Source organism: Cibotium barometz, chromosome 42, assembly GCF_041138505.1.
Source record: "Cibotium barometz isolate CiBa-2024 chromosome 42, ASM4113850v1, whole genome shotgun sequence".
In the NCBI taxonomy this organism is placed as follows: domain Eukaryota; kingdom Viridiplantae; phylum Streptophyta; class Polypodiopsida; order Cyatheales; family Cibotiaceae; genus Cibotium; species Cibotium barometz.
In genome coordinates this window covers 32,333,571-32,351,445 of record NC_141087.1, presented here as the reverse complement: position 1 = coordinate 32,351,445, position 17,875 = coordinate 32,333,571, and the positions used below count along the sequence as shown (strand labels likewise).

Sequence of the window (17,875 nt, the reverse complement as noted above, 5' to 3'; positions counted from 1 at the left end):
AGCCTTGTGCTTTGAGAACATGTTTCGGGACCCATCGAGTAACAATTCGAGGTTTAGGCTTGGAAATGATGTGCTTCTTAAGAGGCTTAGCAACTGGACTAGATGGTACAAGTTTGTACGCAGCTTTGGGTAGCCACATTGATAGTTCCTTCTTACCTGGCCTTCTTTGAGCAGCAACTAGAGTAGTTGGAACATGCCAACCATGGCCCTCACTTGAGTACTCATCAATTATCCACATCATTTGTTTTGGAGCTTCAAGAGTAGATTTTGATTGTGGGTTGGGTAAGGTAGAAACATTACCCCTTTGACACGATAAAGCTCGTGGATTAGCAGAGACTTTCTCTACTTGCAGTGCTGTTGTGGATGTATCCCTATAGTACAAATCATCTAGAAGGGCACGTGGTTGTACCATTCGTATAGGAATAATATCATATCCATCTGAGTCACAAAATTGAATTGGCTTCTGTAAAGCACATGTCGATAATGTTGCAAGGACATGACTCCATTCTAGTGGATCAATTAAATGCTCAGGGAAGGGTTGTGGAATGTATGCCTCGTCTGATACACTTCGATTACCCTTAAGTCTCTCAGTGTTGAAATCCCTACATGAGGCTCCGCACATCCATAGATCTTCTCGCCCCTCTGATAATGTAACTCTTGAGCCCTCAGATGAAGCAGAATCAAACTCATCTATTGGAGACCTTGTTATATCACGATATGAGTGATTCCTTAGGTTGACCCTTGTGATAACAGAATCATGTCGGAGGTACAAATAATTGTATCCCCAATCTTGAATCATTTGAAATTGTCGCATGAATGGTCTACCCAATATCACTTCATAGTTTGGATGTTGTCCAAAATCTACTACTGCAAAGGTGTGCTCATATTCAATCCCACATGTGGTGACCAATATGTTCTCAAGCAACCCAAGGGGATGTTCTAAGCTTCCATCTGCTAGCTGCAAGCGCATCCTGGTACTCCTAATAGCTGGTTTGCCCCACTTTTCCCAAATGGACCGTGTTACAATGCCCACTCCTGCACCACTATCAAGTATTGCAGTTGAAGATACTTTTCGCACTTCTAATGGGAGGGTAGCATTTCCGTGATCATCCTCACAAAATTTTCCTACTTTGTTGATAGGAACTGGCATTACATGCTTTGTCTCAGGGTGTATAGTACACTCATGGTGACCCTTTTGTAGCAATACCTGCTCTGACAAACATGTGGCAATATCATTCCACAACTCAGGTCGAATTTTTATCAAATCGAGCAAAGGTAAGGTACAAGCCACTGGTGCTGACAAAATAGCCTGCACCATACTCATATCTTTCTCCGTTGTCAACTTTTTATGCATGGAGGGTATCCTCAAGGTTTGAGAACAGTTCTCATATTCTCCCAGATATGATGGTAAGGTTTTCATTGTATGCTTACTTCTAGGAGAAACAATTGTTTGAACTTCCTCCTGGATGCTCAGGTGTCTAAATTTGTTTTCCGTGCCCCTGGTAAAATCCACCTCAGAGAATGGAGGCGAACTAATAGAAGACATGTTCTCATTAACTTTCTCATGAACTGCAGCCCACATCTCATTTGCCATGTCCTCATTAGTATCAATAACTTCATCATAAAACTAGTATACTGTTGATACATTTGTGGAGCCACTCCACCCCTCGGCTGCTCACGTGCCTGTCTCATTCTCGCAATGCGAGTACATTCCTGTGTGGTATGAGTAAAGTTCCAAGCACAGGCTTGGCACCACTTCTTTGTGGGTTGGTTTGTGACTAGAGGAGAAAAGGTATTAGAGTCCTCTGTTTTATGGTCACCGCCACATGCTCCACAAAGATGAGGACCTGTAGGAAGCACACTCCTCATTCTCTGCTGCTGTTGTTGTGGCTGCATGGGTGGACGATAGGTTTGTCCTAATCTCCTTAGCACTAGATTAGCTATCTGGTCTGGATTTACTAGCGCGCTAGACCCTGATCTTTGGTCATCACCCCACTGATCTCTAGGTTTCACCTCCGGGCCAGAACCATCTTGGAACTTGAAGTTATCGGTGAAATCCATAGCATCATGGCAACACTCATTGAAACTTGTATGCTTCTTTGCATAGAGATGTGTATGCAGTGTCGAATTTTTGAGTCCTTTTAAGAAGAGAGAAATTAATCGACTTTGGGCGGGCTTCTCATCCTCTGGGCAACGATTAATGTACTGCTTCATTCTATTTACACAGTCTCTAACACTCTCGTTCTCGCCTTGCTTGAAAGAGTAGATGTGTGCTACCGTGTCATGTTGAATTCCCATCAAGGAAAAAGCAGCAATGAATCTATTTTCCAAAACTCGTAAAGAAGTTTTGTCTGAAGCCTCTAATGCCTGAAACCAAGCCAGTGCTTTTCCCTCAAGAGTGAGTCCAAAGCCTTCAATTTGAGTATGCTTATCAGCCACTTGCTCAGCTCGAACTGCTTGCCTAAAAGCTGCTACATGGTCATATGGATCTCCCGACCCTTCATACTTCTTAACCAATTTCTGAAGAGTTGATGGCCTTACTTGTCGTGAATACTCATCGTAGGGCCTACGGCCTCTTACTCTCAGTGGGAATTGTTCCTCTCTTTGGAAAGATGGTCCATATGTTTCCAAAATTGGTGTGGGTACCCTATTACCAGCCTCACCAAACCCCTCCAAAGATCTTGTCACCCTCATTTCAGGAGGCGCATTTATAGGAAGCCGAGTTGGCTCCTCTCTCCTCCTATTGTCATAGTGAGAAAGATGTTGGTGTGATGTGACCTGTGGTCGCACATTTGGTGTAGGACGATATCTTGGTGCTATAGTTGGGCTACTAGCATTGGTCCACTTAGATGTTGAAGGTCCCTCTCTAGTGAACTCTCGTAGGGGAGGAGCAACAGTTTCTCCAAGAAAGGCTGTCTCTCTTGGTTTGGCTGTATTTGATGAGAACACTTCCATAAATAATGGTTGTCCTTTCCACGTGAGTTCCCGAATCTATTTCCAATCTAAGGTTCGGTATTCATTGGCCCATTTATCAATTATTCTGTTCATGTGTCCTGCACGCTTCTCAACTACCACCACATGAGCTAGAGGAAGATCTAGCTGTGGCAATTTAGTCGTGGCATAATATCCCTCTAACGAGTCCTTATAGACCTCTTGAAGTGGGTCATCCTGTAAGACCTTTGTCACAGGAATTTGTCGTACAAACTTCCATTGGTATTCAGCCCCCTGATCCAGTTTACACTTGCCTTTCCTATCCCTTTCCAAATTTAGATCTACAAGGAGTAAATCATCTATGGATGGCTTTGAGGATTGGGCATTAGATGGTCCAGGCATGTCCGGCTCAATGAGCCAGTCATCTCTAGACTCCCTTGCTCTGGAAAGTTCTGATAAGTCTAAGAACTCGGTTTTAGAGAGCTCCCCTAATTTGTCTACCTTTTCTGGATGGTAGGTGACTTCGTAGCGAACACCATCTCCACCCATGTACATGTTACCCTGGTCATTGACGAGAGGTGCTCTATCAAGTTCTGAGAATATGTCGGCGATCTTAACAAGATACCGTTGTTGTGGATCCCTAAAGATCTCAGCTCCTTGAGCATTTGTGTAGACATATTGGAGTCTCACATTGAGTGTTAACCCCATGGTGTCGGCTTCAAATGGATTAAAGGATCTTGAGGGTGTCCTATTTGGGGCTACGGGATGACTATTTGTCGGCCCTAGATTGTCCATGGACAATGAACTAGTTGTTCTAGAGGAAAGGGTATCGGATTGGGATTCAGACAGGGTTTCAGTAATATCTGCCAAATTTCCTACCGATTGGGTCCCACTTTCCTGCGTAGGTACTCTAGAAGGTGCCCTAGACTCTACAAGACGTCCCGACCGTAATTGCATAAGGTCAAAATTTTTTTTGGTTTTATGTGTTTTTGTTTTGTTTTTGTTTTTGTGTGTTTTTTTTAATAGATAAATATATATATATATATTTCACCCTACCTAACCACTAAAGGCAACTAAAAAGAATATGTGTAGTGTACTATCTACCCTATTTTTTTATTATTTGTTTTTTAAATGTTTTTTTAATGATTTTATGATTTTATGATTTTTACTTTTTTTTAAATAATATACACAAAATTCTGAATCACACTAAAAAATACTAATTATGCACAAAGTTACAAAAACTAAAAAAATGCAGGTTAAACTAATTATGCAAAAAATTAAAGAATGAAGAATTACAAATTATGCAAAAAAGTAGACTCCTAAAAAATACTCAATTTTTTTTTCTCTTTTTATTTTTTGTTTTGTTTTTTTTTCTCTTGTTGGTTTTTGTTTTTGTTTTTGTGTGTTTTTTTTGATAAAATGAATAAATTTCGTGCCAAATATAAAAATATGAATTTACTAGTTATGCATCATTTACAAAATTTTTTTAAAAAAATAAAAAATGCAAGCTAACTATGCAAAAATTTAAATAATGAACAATGGAAAAAATAAAAATTATTTTTTTCTTCTTTTTCTTTTTCTTTTTTCCTTTTGTTTTGTTTTTTTATTTTTATTTTTTTTAAATTACAAAAATTTAAAACAATGCAAATTACTCTAATTATGCTAAAAATTACAGAAATAAAAAAATAAAAATTATGCAAATAATATGGACTCCTTAAAAAAATAAATAATTTAATTTTTTTAATTAATTTTTTTCTCTATTTTTTTAATATTTAATTGTTCTCTTTTTTTAAAATCTCTTTTTTTCTTTTTTCTTTTTTTTAATAATAAAAAGAATATTATTTTTTTGTTTTTTTAATTTAAAAATACAAAAAAACATGAAAAATTAATAAAAATAAAAAATAAAAAAATTGGAAAATCCACTAACCTTATCCGCCGCTCGCCCGCTCCCTCCCGGATTTCCCGCCGGCACACCGTTTTCGTCTTCCTCTGTACCTTCGCCTTCGCCAGCTGCTGCCTGTAGGCGCCTTGGCTTCTTTTAAAGCAGCCTTCAACGGCCACCAACCTTCGTCGGCCAGCTTTCCACACCTCTCTCGCGCGTCGTCGGCCAGTCAACAGCCGCCTTCTTTTTTTTTGTTGCTCGCTTTTGCTGCTGCGCCACCGCCTACAGCCACGTCAGCTGTGCAGCCAACCTCTACGCAGCCTCCCTTAGCTGCAGCTCCACACTGGCCAACGCTCTGCAGGCTGCGCCCACTGCAGACGACCCCCTCCAGCTCGCACAGCCCGCCGCCTACTGCTTCATTCGCTTCCAGCAGCCAGCCTTCGCTCTCTGCAGGTCGCCTTCTTATCTCTGGCCCCTCACACTGCAGCGCCTGCGCTTCAACCTCCACGCCTTCTTCGCGAGTCAGTCGCCTCCTGCTGCAGCCCGCCTATACTGCCCTTCAACGGCCCTGCAACAGCAGCAGCAGCAGCCGGCCAGTCAACTCCCCGCCACCACCGCCTTTTTATCTCTGGCCCCTCACAACTGCAGCTACCGGCGCTTCAGCCGCTTCAACCAACGCTTCCTTCCCACGCCTTCGTTTGTTGGCCTTGCGACCGCCACCTCCACTCCACACGGCTTCGTCTGCCTCTCTTCGCAGCACTCCCAGCCGGCCGGTCACAGCCTCTCCTTTTTCTTCTTGCGGCCACCTCGACTCCACGCTGCCTGCAGTGCTCAATGCAGAGCTCTTTCACATTAATGTATAATATATATATATATATATATATATATATATATATATATAAAGCCGCCTTGCTACAGCTTACAGCTGGCCGCCCAACAGATGCACGTATATATATATAAAAATAAATAGACATATATATATATATATATATATATATATATATGTCTATTTATTTTTTTCTTTGCTGCGCTTATGGAGACGCCTCTCCTCACAATAACAAATCAAAACAATAAAAGAAAGGCCGCCTCCTATGCTTTCAACCTACCTCTTGCCAACTTGCAAAAATACAAAAATAGAAAGTACTTAAATTCTGATTAATGGCGGGATTACTCAACCGCAATGGGGTTTAAATTTTTTTCTTGCTTCTCATCAAAAAAATGAAAACACACAAGGCGCCCTTGAGATCACACACTCAATGCCCTTGCAAACTCTACTCTAATCTACCCTAATCCACGATTTTGGAATCAATGGAGCACTTAGTAAGAAGTAATGGTTAACACCCTTCACTAACTTAGGTGTGCGTTCCCCGGCAGCGGCGCCATTGTTAGGGACATCATAGCATAGCGGAGGCTACACTCCAACCCACACACTTGTCAATCCGTGAATGCAACCCGGTTAGCGCATAGAGGCTATCCCGAATGGGAGAAGAAGAGTTAACCACACACTAATGACCTCTAGTCCTACTCAATCCTTCTCAACACTCAAGCAATCAATCTTACATAATCAAAGCATCAAGATTAGGCTACACTTAAGCACACAAATGCAACTTATGCAAGGAACCTAATATGCAAAGAGCTATCACACAAGCCTCAACTACACATTATTTCAAGCACAAGCTTCATCACAAGCACTCTACAACTCACAAATCAAAACATCATTAAGAAATCTAGATTAGCAAGAGTGTAGACCAAAACCTCATATCATTGAAAATGTAAAGAATAGAGAGTACAAGATTGAAGCATGAATGGAGATGGAGAGCCTTGGGAGAGCACTTGAGAAGGAGCTATGGAGCAAGCTCTCTCTATGAGCCTCTCAACCAAATGACCAAAGAGTGTGCTCCCTCTCTCAAATGGGCCACCTTTTATACAAAAATTCTAGAACTCCCAAAAGTTCCCATGTGGGATTATTGTCAAGCCCCCTCCCACATTCATCTACAACTTTGAACTCTTTTCAAGAGCCCTAAGTGTCTTTTTTTGTTGCATCCTTGTATTGATCTTCATTTGTCATGCAACAGCATCCTCTGTCATAAAATCAGTCACTACTTCCTCGCATTCTTCCTGTATGGCCTCTTCTTGTTGGGCATCCTCATCACTAAGAACTTCCTCATCAATAACCAGGGTAGCCATCTCTGAATCCTCCTCACTGGATGAAGTGTCCTCTGTTCCCTCACTAGTAGTAATGCTACTAGTTGTGTCATCAACACTCGAATCAGCTTCATTCTCCCCTTCATCATCAAACAGGCTTCTGATTATCCATATTAAAGTGCTTTTTATCCCCTCGCCTGTCATATAGAGTAATGACCCCTTTCCTCCAATCTTGAACAGCTTTCACCGCTCTCAACCATGGTCTTCCCAAAATGATGTGGAACGCACCCATTCCTGCTGGCATAACATGACAATCCACAAGCACCTTTACATTAAAAGCCTGCAGTTCTAATCCCTTGACCACACCTAAGCATTTGACCTTTTGGTGATTGGCCAACCAAATACAGAAACCAGACACTTCAGTAATATAAAGACCAAGCCTCTCCACAGTTGCTAGTGTGATTACGCAAATTTGTGCGCCACCATCTATATATGCCTCTCCCAAATTCTTTCCTTTGTGCCATACATCTACCACAGGACATATATCAGGTAACTCCTCAACGGATAAAATAGTCACTGTCCCTCTGGTAGGTTCTTTCTCTCTCGGGTTCACAAGTCTTTTCCACTGACGTTTCAATTTGGGAGCTAACTCCATCAATTGCCCAAAAGTAATATTAGCTTTCCTTCTAGCCATGTCCTCCTGCAAATTGTAGCTATCCTACCCAACTCCTAGTGGAAAATCAGTCACTTTAAACTTCCTACGAGGCTTTCGCTTCCGCTTGACCTTTACATCCCCTCCTTCCTTCACTTTACCTTTCTTCTTGCTAGGCCCTGCAGCATCCCTGCCTTCCCTTTCCTGTGGCGTCCGTTTCCCCAAAGGCATTACATCAGCTTCCATTTCCTTTATCTTCTCAAGGGTGACCACATTCACCACCTTAGTTTTACCCTTCTCCTCATTTGTCAACCCACTGGTCCCTGCTTCACCTTTAATTTCAATTCCATAATCATTTGCCCTATTGGGAATCTGAGAGGGTAAGGGATACATATCACCCCCCATTCGCGGCGGCTTATCATAGTCAGGACTTATATGCCCTAATTCACCACAATTCCAACATGTAGGAATTGACCATCTACCCCTGCCAAAACCACGGCCACTTCCATAGCTTATCTGACCTTCAACCCCTTCCTGATTATAACCTCTGCCTTGGCCACATCCACCACTTGTGTTCCCTATCATTTTCAAACTCAGATTCTTTATACAATCCACTATTTGCCTCATGTCCAGTTGAAGCCCTTCATTAGAAGCTGTAACAGCTGTGGGTGCCACCTTTGTCCCCTGTGGTGTGGCATTATTCATTTGAGCTTCTGTCGGTTGCACTCTTTCCAGCACGGTTCTCATCGGTACCGCTTCTACCCTTCTAATTTCAAGCCTCACTACCACTGCCAGCTGGTTCATCCACTGCAACTTCCAATCCTTTGATTTGGCAATCTCCACAGCATCCTCATAAGATTTGGGCTTCTTTAGTTCAACCTTCCAGCAGCGAATGCCCTCCTTCAATCCCGCAACAAAACGATCCTTCTTCATCATGTCTGGAGGCACTTGATCCTCCCCTAAAGCCCTGCACAGTCTCCCACAGCAAGGAGAATTTCTTTACATAATCATCAATTGGCTCCAATTCGCCCTGTGTCAACCCCTGCACTTCATGCCAGACTCTGTCTCGATCCTCAACCTTCTTGAACCTGTTCAAAAGTGCAATCTTGAATCCATCCTCGGTCATTGGAATGCGTGGCTCAGCATCTCTTAATGACTCTTCAAAAGTTCTGAACCATGTCCTCGCATCTCCCTTCAAACATATACTCAGCAACCGCAATACCTGTACACCGGCTCGTTGATGTGGTTTCTTATGCACGCAACCTCCATCCTTTCAAGAAAATTCGCTACATCTTCATTAGGACCACCAAAAAACTCTGGATACGACATCATTTTGATTCCCAAGCTTCACCTCAAATCCCAAGAAAAACAAGAAACACACCTTCCCTGAAACCTTCAACTCTTGGGGCATACACCCTTGTAGGCGAAGAAAAACACTTGGCTTGGCTCTCCTCAGTGGGGGCACCAAAAAGCTGTGGAGTGGAAAAAAGTACAAGGAAACAGGCCTCTATAGCTTCCCACTCCCCCAACCTTGGAATCACTAGCACAAAACAGGGGCACCATAGTCAAAGTAATCACCCAACAAACACATATGCTCTCACCATGTGCATGACGAGGTAATCGAAGGCTGGCACAAAGTGCGCCGTGAGAGTGCAAACTCGTGGACTACACCACCAAACACGTCAATCACACCTTCTCCTTCAAATCAACACACGCAAGATACCAACACACAACCATAGCCAGATACATCACCAGTATCATTCATCTTAGAATTCCCAGTCAACACTTCCATATAAGCTTCTTTCGACACACAAGAGCTTTTGCTTCACACCATCTCACATATATAACACCTTCCAAAAACACATCTCTGCTCGCTACTACGAGCTGTACCCAAACATGATGATTGATCCCTCTCTCACCTCTTCTTAGAACATCATCTCCTCAGCCCCCATGAGCTGGCCTCGGACACCAGCGACATCAAACCAACAAAACACACATGAGCTCTGCGCTCAGAGGCGGCACCCTCAACAAGGAACATCGCTCTCTGCTGCATCTCTGTGGTCGGCATCATCAAGCATCACCTGCTTGTCACCATCCTGTAGTCGACCCTACCATGAGAAGAAGCCCATGCCTCAGCTCGCATCATCTACACTCTATCCATGTGTGTTGCCCTCTGTATCACCTGCTGGCTGCACATCACCACCACATGGCTACGCAACCACCTATACCCTCTTAATAGCTTGAGCACATCAATCGCCTTGTACCCCCGCCATCTGTGCAGCCCACATTCTGGCGCACCTCTGTTCAGACACCTATTGCTCTGCTGAATGCCGCTGCGCCAACCACTAATCACTGGCTGCCTCTCACAGTAGCCCGACTGCTGCTATTACCTGTGCTGGCTCTAGTGCCACCCATCTGTTGTGTGCATATAACAGCCTCTTTTGCACACCTCCAACTGGCGTCTGTCCATCAACATCAGCACGATCCCCCTACTGTGGCAACCTCGTACATGAGCTGCGATGGCCACGATCATCCTTTCTTGCAGAGCCGCCACACACTCTGCATTAGCTACACCGTAAATTACCAAACATGGCTATTGCCCATGCGTTGCGATCCATCTTCATGTGTTTACTAAATATGGCCAACATCTACACACTATAGGCGCCAAATAATAACATCCAAAATCAGCCCACGATCGACTAGCCATCATCACATTTGGGGTTCCCATATATTTCCACGCGGAGGCATTACCAAAAGCTCGTAAAAAAAGCATAAAACCACCCTGTTGTTCCAACATACATACATCAAAGCCCAAAGGCTGACATCAAAGGCCTTCCGCAAGCTTTCCACACATTGGAGACCAACCTTCCTCAAGGCCATACGCACAGCTACAATAAAAAGAAACTTCAAACCTCAAGCACCTGCTCCTAAAAAAACATGCATGTACTAGCCTACTACAAAACCATCCACTCTGCACACCTACCAGGGCATTCAGGGCAAAGCTTTTTTGCATGCCATGCGTCCCATATGTACACAAGCCCAAAACACCTTTACAAAATTTTGCCTAACAACGTGTCCACAAATAATTCTTCATGGAGGCAGAGTGTGGAGATCTAATCAATCTCTAACCTATCCAAACACCCAACACAATAAGTGACTACAAAAAGGGGTGAGCAAATACAGAGGTTTAAATGTCAAATAATCGTTACCTTCCTACCCTGCACATTGAAGCAAGCATTATTGATTCCCTCAAATGCCAAAATGTGTAGGTGATCACAGACGTTCAAAATTCTCCAATGCTTACTTGCTTGGACAATCTCTATCCCCACATTAGGTAGACCTATAGAGAGATATATAGGCTCTACAACCTTCTCTTGAGCTTGTAAGGTTATTTATGCACCCTTCTTCCTCATCCACCGCTTGTTAACAGAAACGAGTACACAAAGTGGTATGAGCTCGCACAAGAATCGAAAGGAGACACTCGAATGCACTACATTGCACCTAAAATTTTCTCCTTTGTGATCCCCCTCCACAGTGTACCGCCCTTGGCCAAGCAAATTGATAATCTTTTCATAGCCTACCATCTTGCACATCTACATTGTTGGCATTCGTGTGTAAGTGTTGTCCCAAAATGATGATGTGGGCTCAAAGAAATTTTTGATGCCGAGTACACATGTTACACTAGGGCCACCAATAAATACATCATGCCTTGTTTCCTTGAATCCTAGTAGATGCCCTTCCAATGGTGCTCAACCACATCTCGATGCCGAATTTGATACGGTCCAATGGCACTGGGCTGCAAATACACCCAATCTCCCTTTTGAAATTATTTTTCAACCCAAGCACCGTGTCCATCCCTGGTATTATGCATGAGCAGAGCCCCAACCTCGTCCCTTGGTCTTCTCCTCGACAAAGATGCACTACCCTCCATAATGTGTTCTGCTAGAAAGGTTTTAGGGGGCCGAGAGAAAGAAAGAAGGTTGCACACTACAGACTAGAGGTTGTTAGGGAGAGGGAGGTAGATGTGGGTGTGAGGAGATTTGAATGTGTGCGCTACGCATGATAGAGATAGAGAAGGCTGCAAATCTGAGCACAATAGAGAGAGAGAGAGAGAGAGAGAGAGAGAGAGAGAGAGAGAGAGAGAGAGAGAGAGAGAGGGTTGCACAATAGAGAGAGAATGAGCTATGGAGATTTGAGGTTTGGGGTGAAGAGGATGATGTTGGACATAAGAATAATGTGTAGGGAGAGAAATGAAGTGAAAAAAGAAGTTTTTTGATATAATATGGTTTGGGTTGGGTTTTGAGAGGGAAAAATGCACTTTTGAATTTTTTTTAAAAAAAATCCTATTTTAGGGGTTTTTTGACCCACGAGATTGATGGGGCTGAAATTGGTGGAGCCCTCTACTTTTTAGAAGCTACCCCCTTGCTTTATGGCACCCTCCTACTTTTTGCACTCCACCTCCCTAATTTATGAAGGCCACTCCCTACTTTTTGAACCCCACAAATGTAGTAATGAGGGAGACAAGCCTAGTTGCCCCCTACTTTTGTAGGAGACCAAATGTGCACACTCCTCTCTTCCTATTGGTCCATTGCTAATGAAGGTCATTTTAACGAAGGGCCCAAAAGATGTCCAAAGGTTTCCTAATGCATTTGCATACCAAAATATAAACCAAGCCATACAGGCGCATGATCAGAGAGTAAGATTCCATGATCTAGCCACATTTTTCATGTGAAGTCATCATATTGTGTAGCATTTAGCATGTACCATCTATCCAATTGAGCCGAGACTGGGCCCAATATTATGTGACTGCATTGTGATGGAGCATATATCCTTTGTCATGCATCATATTAGACCATAAGCATGAAGGGTTTGTAATATTATGTGACTGCATTGTGATGGAGCATATATCCTTTGTCATGCATCATATTAGACCATATATCATAGGCATGAAGGGTTTGTAACATTGCCGACCATTAATGCTTTTCTATATTCAAGCATATGCGAGTTATGTGTTGTATTATCATCATGCTGAGGAGCATTGTTAAAATCCCCACACAAAAAAGCATTCTTTAACCATGGGTATCGACTTAATCTTTTCCACATATCAACTCTTACAATTGAGGTTTGTGTTGCATACATAGAACCAAACTCATAAATTTCCCCATGCACCAAACATTGAACAACCATCCACCTCCCTTAGGGATCATTATGTGCCACACATGGCTGTAGGTCATGCTTGACCAATGCAACTACCCCAGAGAAAGTACTTGAACCTGCATAAAATATGTCATAACCTGCAAAATGACCACTTTTGCCATCCAATTATGTTCTTGTAACCACAATACATGAGGCTGCATCTGATGGATATAATCCCATAATAAACGCCATTTACTGACTCGCACATTGTCGGTCATACATTTCAAAGGTAGATACATAAGAGAACAAAGTTTAAGTACCCTACATGGGTGCAGGTTCATTGCCCTCTACATGCTGTGAAATATTTTCATCAACTTTCCCTACAATTTCATAACCATTATTATCATCTCCATCCATAAAGTGCAATCCTCCTTTAGTATGATGAGCCCATATCTCACCCACACCCGTATGATCAATTTGGATGGACAAAGAAGAAACATTCTCTTTACAATTCCAGGAGATTAGAGACCTTGGTTGTTTAACGGTCTTTTTTGGGGCTTGCCAACCCTCTGAAACATCTCGAGCTTTATCAAATTTGATCTGTAAGGGTGTATGAACATTAGTCACATTCACCTTGTTCTTACCTTTGTCCAAAGTAGAAGGGCCAACCTCCTTTTATCCTTGCCCTTCCTTTTACTTTTGGTCATTGAGATACATCATCCCATTGTCCATATGTTTCCTAGGGTACAATAGTTGTAGGAGGTGGCTGATGCAACAAAGCGGGACATCCAGACCGCATATGACCGAATTTGTGACAGTGAAAACATGCACCTGCAAAAATCCCCCATTTTAACTTGAAAGGTCGAATACCTACTTTCTCATTATCTGTTTCAATTGCAATATCTTTAAGGCTTTGGTGGGACAAACCACCTTTCCCAAAGTTGGGGCAATACCACGTAACTGACGATGCCATGCCCTAGGGAAATCCACAACTTCAACCCAGACGAGGCATTTGTGCCTAATCAAACCTTGATAGTCCTTCGTTGGGGACAATGGCAACACATGCACCATTTGTGTGCCATATTCCAAAGGAGAATACTCAAGTAAAAAATCCTTGTACATGCGATATGTAAAGAGGACTTCATAAAACCCTCGAGCTACAAAGGAGACTCCTTCAACAAAAGGTCCTTGTAATAAAGATCTGAACCATCGCCTAACATCCTTTGTAGAAGGCATTTTACCAGGAAAAAAACAAGATAACAACGTTATGCACATAATTTCGCCTAAATAATCCATGTCGATGATCACCGCTCCAACCAGCTTTTGATATGCTGCTATGATTGCAAATATGAGAGCACCAACAGCTCCGAAAGAGGGGTAAAACCCTAGTACAACCTACTGGAATTGCTCTCAGGCTTTTGAAAAAGCTGCCACAACTTGAAATAGCAAAAAGTTGCTAAAAACTACGTGTGCGCGTGATCACATGGAAGCGGAAAATACATTCACCTGTTATGACAGAGAGTCTCCTCTCTCTCTCTCTCTCTCTCTCTCTCACACACACACACACACACACACACACACACACACAGGAGGTTAACGCCACAATCATAATGTTAATTAGCACCATAAGCAAAATAGTCCTTTAGGATGCAAGAAACAAGGGTTGCTATTTTCCCTCTCCTCCTTATATACTACTATGCACTTAGTGCATCCCACACAACTAAAAATTATGAGTTTCATGTCTTGAGGTACACACATATAAATATTTGAACAAGCCTATGTGTGGGATATCTGCATTAAGCACTAACCACATACCCACCCCAAGTCTTATCTACATTAAGCACTAACCACATACCCACCCCAAGTCTTATCTACATTCATCACTAATAACCACATAACCACCACAAGTCTTATTTGAACTCAAGGACTTTTTTTCATACAAAGTGGTTTTATGGATTGGTTCTATGGACTTTTTCTTTTATTGCACCACTAAAAGGCTCTTTTATTGCCACCTACACAACCATGTGTTCACCTTCATGTAGCTATACAAGTGACTTTCACCACACAAGGACTTTTTTTCATATAAAGTGGTTCTATGGACTTTTTCTTTTACTATGGCACCAAAAGGCTCTTTCACACACCCATGTGTTGACCTCCATGTAGCTACAAGTGACTTTCACACACCCATGTGTTGACCTCCATGTAGCTACAAGTGACTTTCACCACTTAGGAATGATTTTATAGGAAGGAGCAATGCCTCTCCTTTTTTGCACCTAGGACAACAAGATCATATTTCTAAACCCATCTCCTCTTTGATCCTACTCCTTCACAAACACCCCCCCCCCCCCCCCCCCCCCGCGCGGCCCTATCTCCTCTTTGATCCTAGACTTATCCCTACATAGAATCTATAACTCCGACTATATGGGTATCATGGATTGGTTTGTTCACCTTGTTCTTGCAACTTAAGGGCAACCAGAGTTTTGATCCTATAGGACTCTTTCCATTAATGGTTCTCAATATAAAATGACGAACATGGAGTTTTAATATTATTTGTTAAGTGTGTGGAAGGATTATTGCTCAAATAGTAGAATGAAAGATAGTTATACATAACATTATTTGTTTTGAAGTTGGAAAAATAACAATGTGAAAAGATAAAAAAACAAATGATCGTGGGTTATTTATTTTAATGAAGTTGATTAAGAACGAAGGCTCACATTAATTAAGTTGAAGTACCTTGTAGTTGACGTTAGTGCTTAGGCAAAGTATTAAAATCAGTAAGAAATATGTCCAATTAAGGTTTTTTCACCCATTGTGGTGAAGAGTCTTTTTTGCACACCGATTGTAGTTTTGTCTAGCCTTGAATTTAAAAAGTCAAATTTTTGAAATTTTAGTTGTAAAAGCAACTAATGTATGCATTTTTTCAATAAAAAACAGATTGACTTTGAAGGACATCCTTTTTTTTAAATTGGTTAGGAAAAAAGTTTATTTCTAAACATTGTTATACAGCTATTTTTCCACGTGATCGTGTAGGACGTACCTTCCCTCGAATAAATTAAAATATATGAGATAAGTCTCGTAATTATGATTAATTTCTTTAAATTGTTTATTTTTTATTTTTTAAGTTGGACGATTTATATTACACGCATACCCTGCTTACAAACACACACAGCTACTGGTTTAGTGCATTACCTTCATCCACTTTAACCAACTGACCTACGGATTACTGGGTAATTATGACTAATTTCTTAATAACGCGTAAAGTTTCGCGGAAGTCTCGCGCGGCCATGATTGTCTTCCTGAAAAGAGTCGTGTAATTCTGGCATTAATGCTGCCTATTGAAGAGGGAGAGAGAGAGAGAGAGATCGATCAGATCACAGAGAGATTTTTCTATTAGCACCTGCATCTTCTTCTACATACACTATGGAGAATTCACGCGATATTCAGCTGCAGCGCCCATATTTCCTGTTGTTTTTCATCGCATTCGCCTTCTCTTTCCTTTCCTTTGCTTCGGCCGATAACCCAACTGCCGGCTTCTTTCACCTGTGAAGTCCAGAAGCCTTACAATCTCGACGTCTCCCAACGCTTCCGCTATGACAACGGTGTCTATGATTTCTGGGTCTACAGCTCCGATCACTCCTTCGCCCAAAACAGCCCCACCAAGCCCCGCACTGAGCTCCGAATTGAAGTAAGTATTACGACTGATCCTCTTCTTAATCTGCCCTCTAATTACTAGTCATCCAATCCCTTCCTCCAATCTCGTATGCAATAATTCTCAAGATCAAAGTCCTAATTATTCCACAGTTACTTAATCGCATGAGGGTAGTCGTGTAAGTATGAAGACAGCTTTCTAAGCTTTATCATCCTTATTTGTTCTTCAGAGTGATCCGAGTCGATTAGTGAGAGTTAATTAATGCCTTCCTTATAATTATATAAAGTAAGAAGGCCTAAATCCGGTTCGTTAATTTTGTTTATGATGATGATTAGGGCCACGACTATTCGACTGGGGTTTGGCAATTTGCAGGACAATTTTATGTTGATTCTTCTACCACAGGCGTTGCTATTATGCAAATTCTTAGCGCGAATGGGGCTGTGATGCAATTGCGTGTCATAAAAGGAAACCTAGTGTATTATGGTGGAGATGTCACAGTTGCCACAGGGATTTATAATCGATGGGTCTCCCTCAATACCATCCATGATGCAGATGCAGGTACCATCAAGATCTACATTGACAACATTCCTAAGTACACCTCCCAAGGCCACTATGGTGATAACATAATTCATTACTTCAAATGTGGTGTCTACACACAAAACAATTCTAGCTCTTGCATGGAGTCCAAGTGGAGAAACCTTGCCCTCTATACAACCAATAGTCAAGTAAAAGGTGGGACAGAGTCTGGATCATGTGTGGCATAGTGGATCTACAGGTTGCTAATAGCCCACCAAGAGCCATCAAGTGAAAGGTGGGAAGATGTGTGGATCATGTGTGCCAAAGTGGATGATCTACAAGTTGCTATAATAGGCCACCAAGAGCCAATAATTATCAACCAAGAGTTTCTACAAGAATAATTTGTGGTTCAAAAGCCACACAAACCTTTCTCTTAACTGCATGAAATGTTTTATATGTCCTAAAAATGTTGAAAATAATATGACAACTTTTAGATCTTTGTTAAGTGTAAATTGATGATGACATTTTAAGCTTGTGCTAAAATTTCATGGAGGTTTGACGTATTTACAATGCTAAAATTGATGATGACATTTTAAGCTTGTGCTTAAAATTTCATGGAGGTTTGACGTATTTACAATGCTAAAATTTCAATTATCGTTACAAAGTGTTCACTTAAGTTAAATCAAAGTTCACTTATTTTTAAGGTTAGCCTTCAAATTTCTCGAATATTATAATAAGAGCTACCTTTTAATTCTAGAGATAAATATTTCTCACCAATTTGGTGAAAAACTTTCTTGGCAAGTGGTGAAGTGCTGATGTGGGCTATTAGAGATTATAGCCAATTTCATCCCAACCATTTGTATGGATTCCCAAATACGAATCAATACAACGTTAGCAACCTATTTACAACTTAGTTCAATTAGAATAGTTTTTAATATGACACGTATTATTTCCCATGCATAAT

The 17,875-nt window shown here is 41.7% G+C and overlaps 1 protein-coding gene across 1 annotated transcript in view; it reads left to right on the top strand.

Moving 5' to 3' along the window:
- The window catches only part of LOC147614386 (citrate-binding protein-like), a 35,398-nt gene extending 17,988 nt beyond the window's left edge, over positions 1-17,410 (top strand). Inside the window, exons 3-4 of the mRNA XM_086780517.1 lie at positions 16,295-16,431; positions 16,731-17,410. Coding sequence (XP_086636643.1) covers positions 16,295-16,431; positions 16,731-17,159 — 566 coding nt within the window. The 3' untranslated portion in view covers positions 17,160-17,410. The remainder of the gene's footprint in view (positions 1-16,294; positions 16,432-16,730) is intronic.
- Positions 17,411-17,875: the final 465 nt, after the last annotated feature.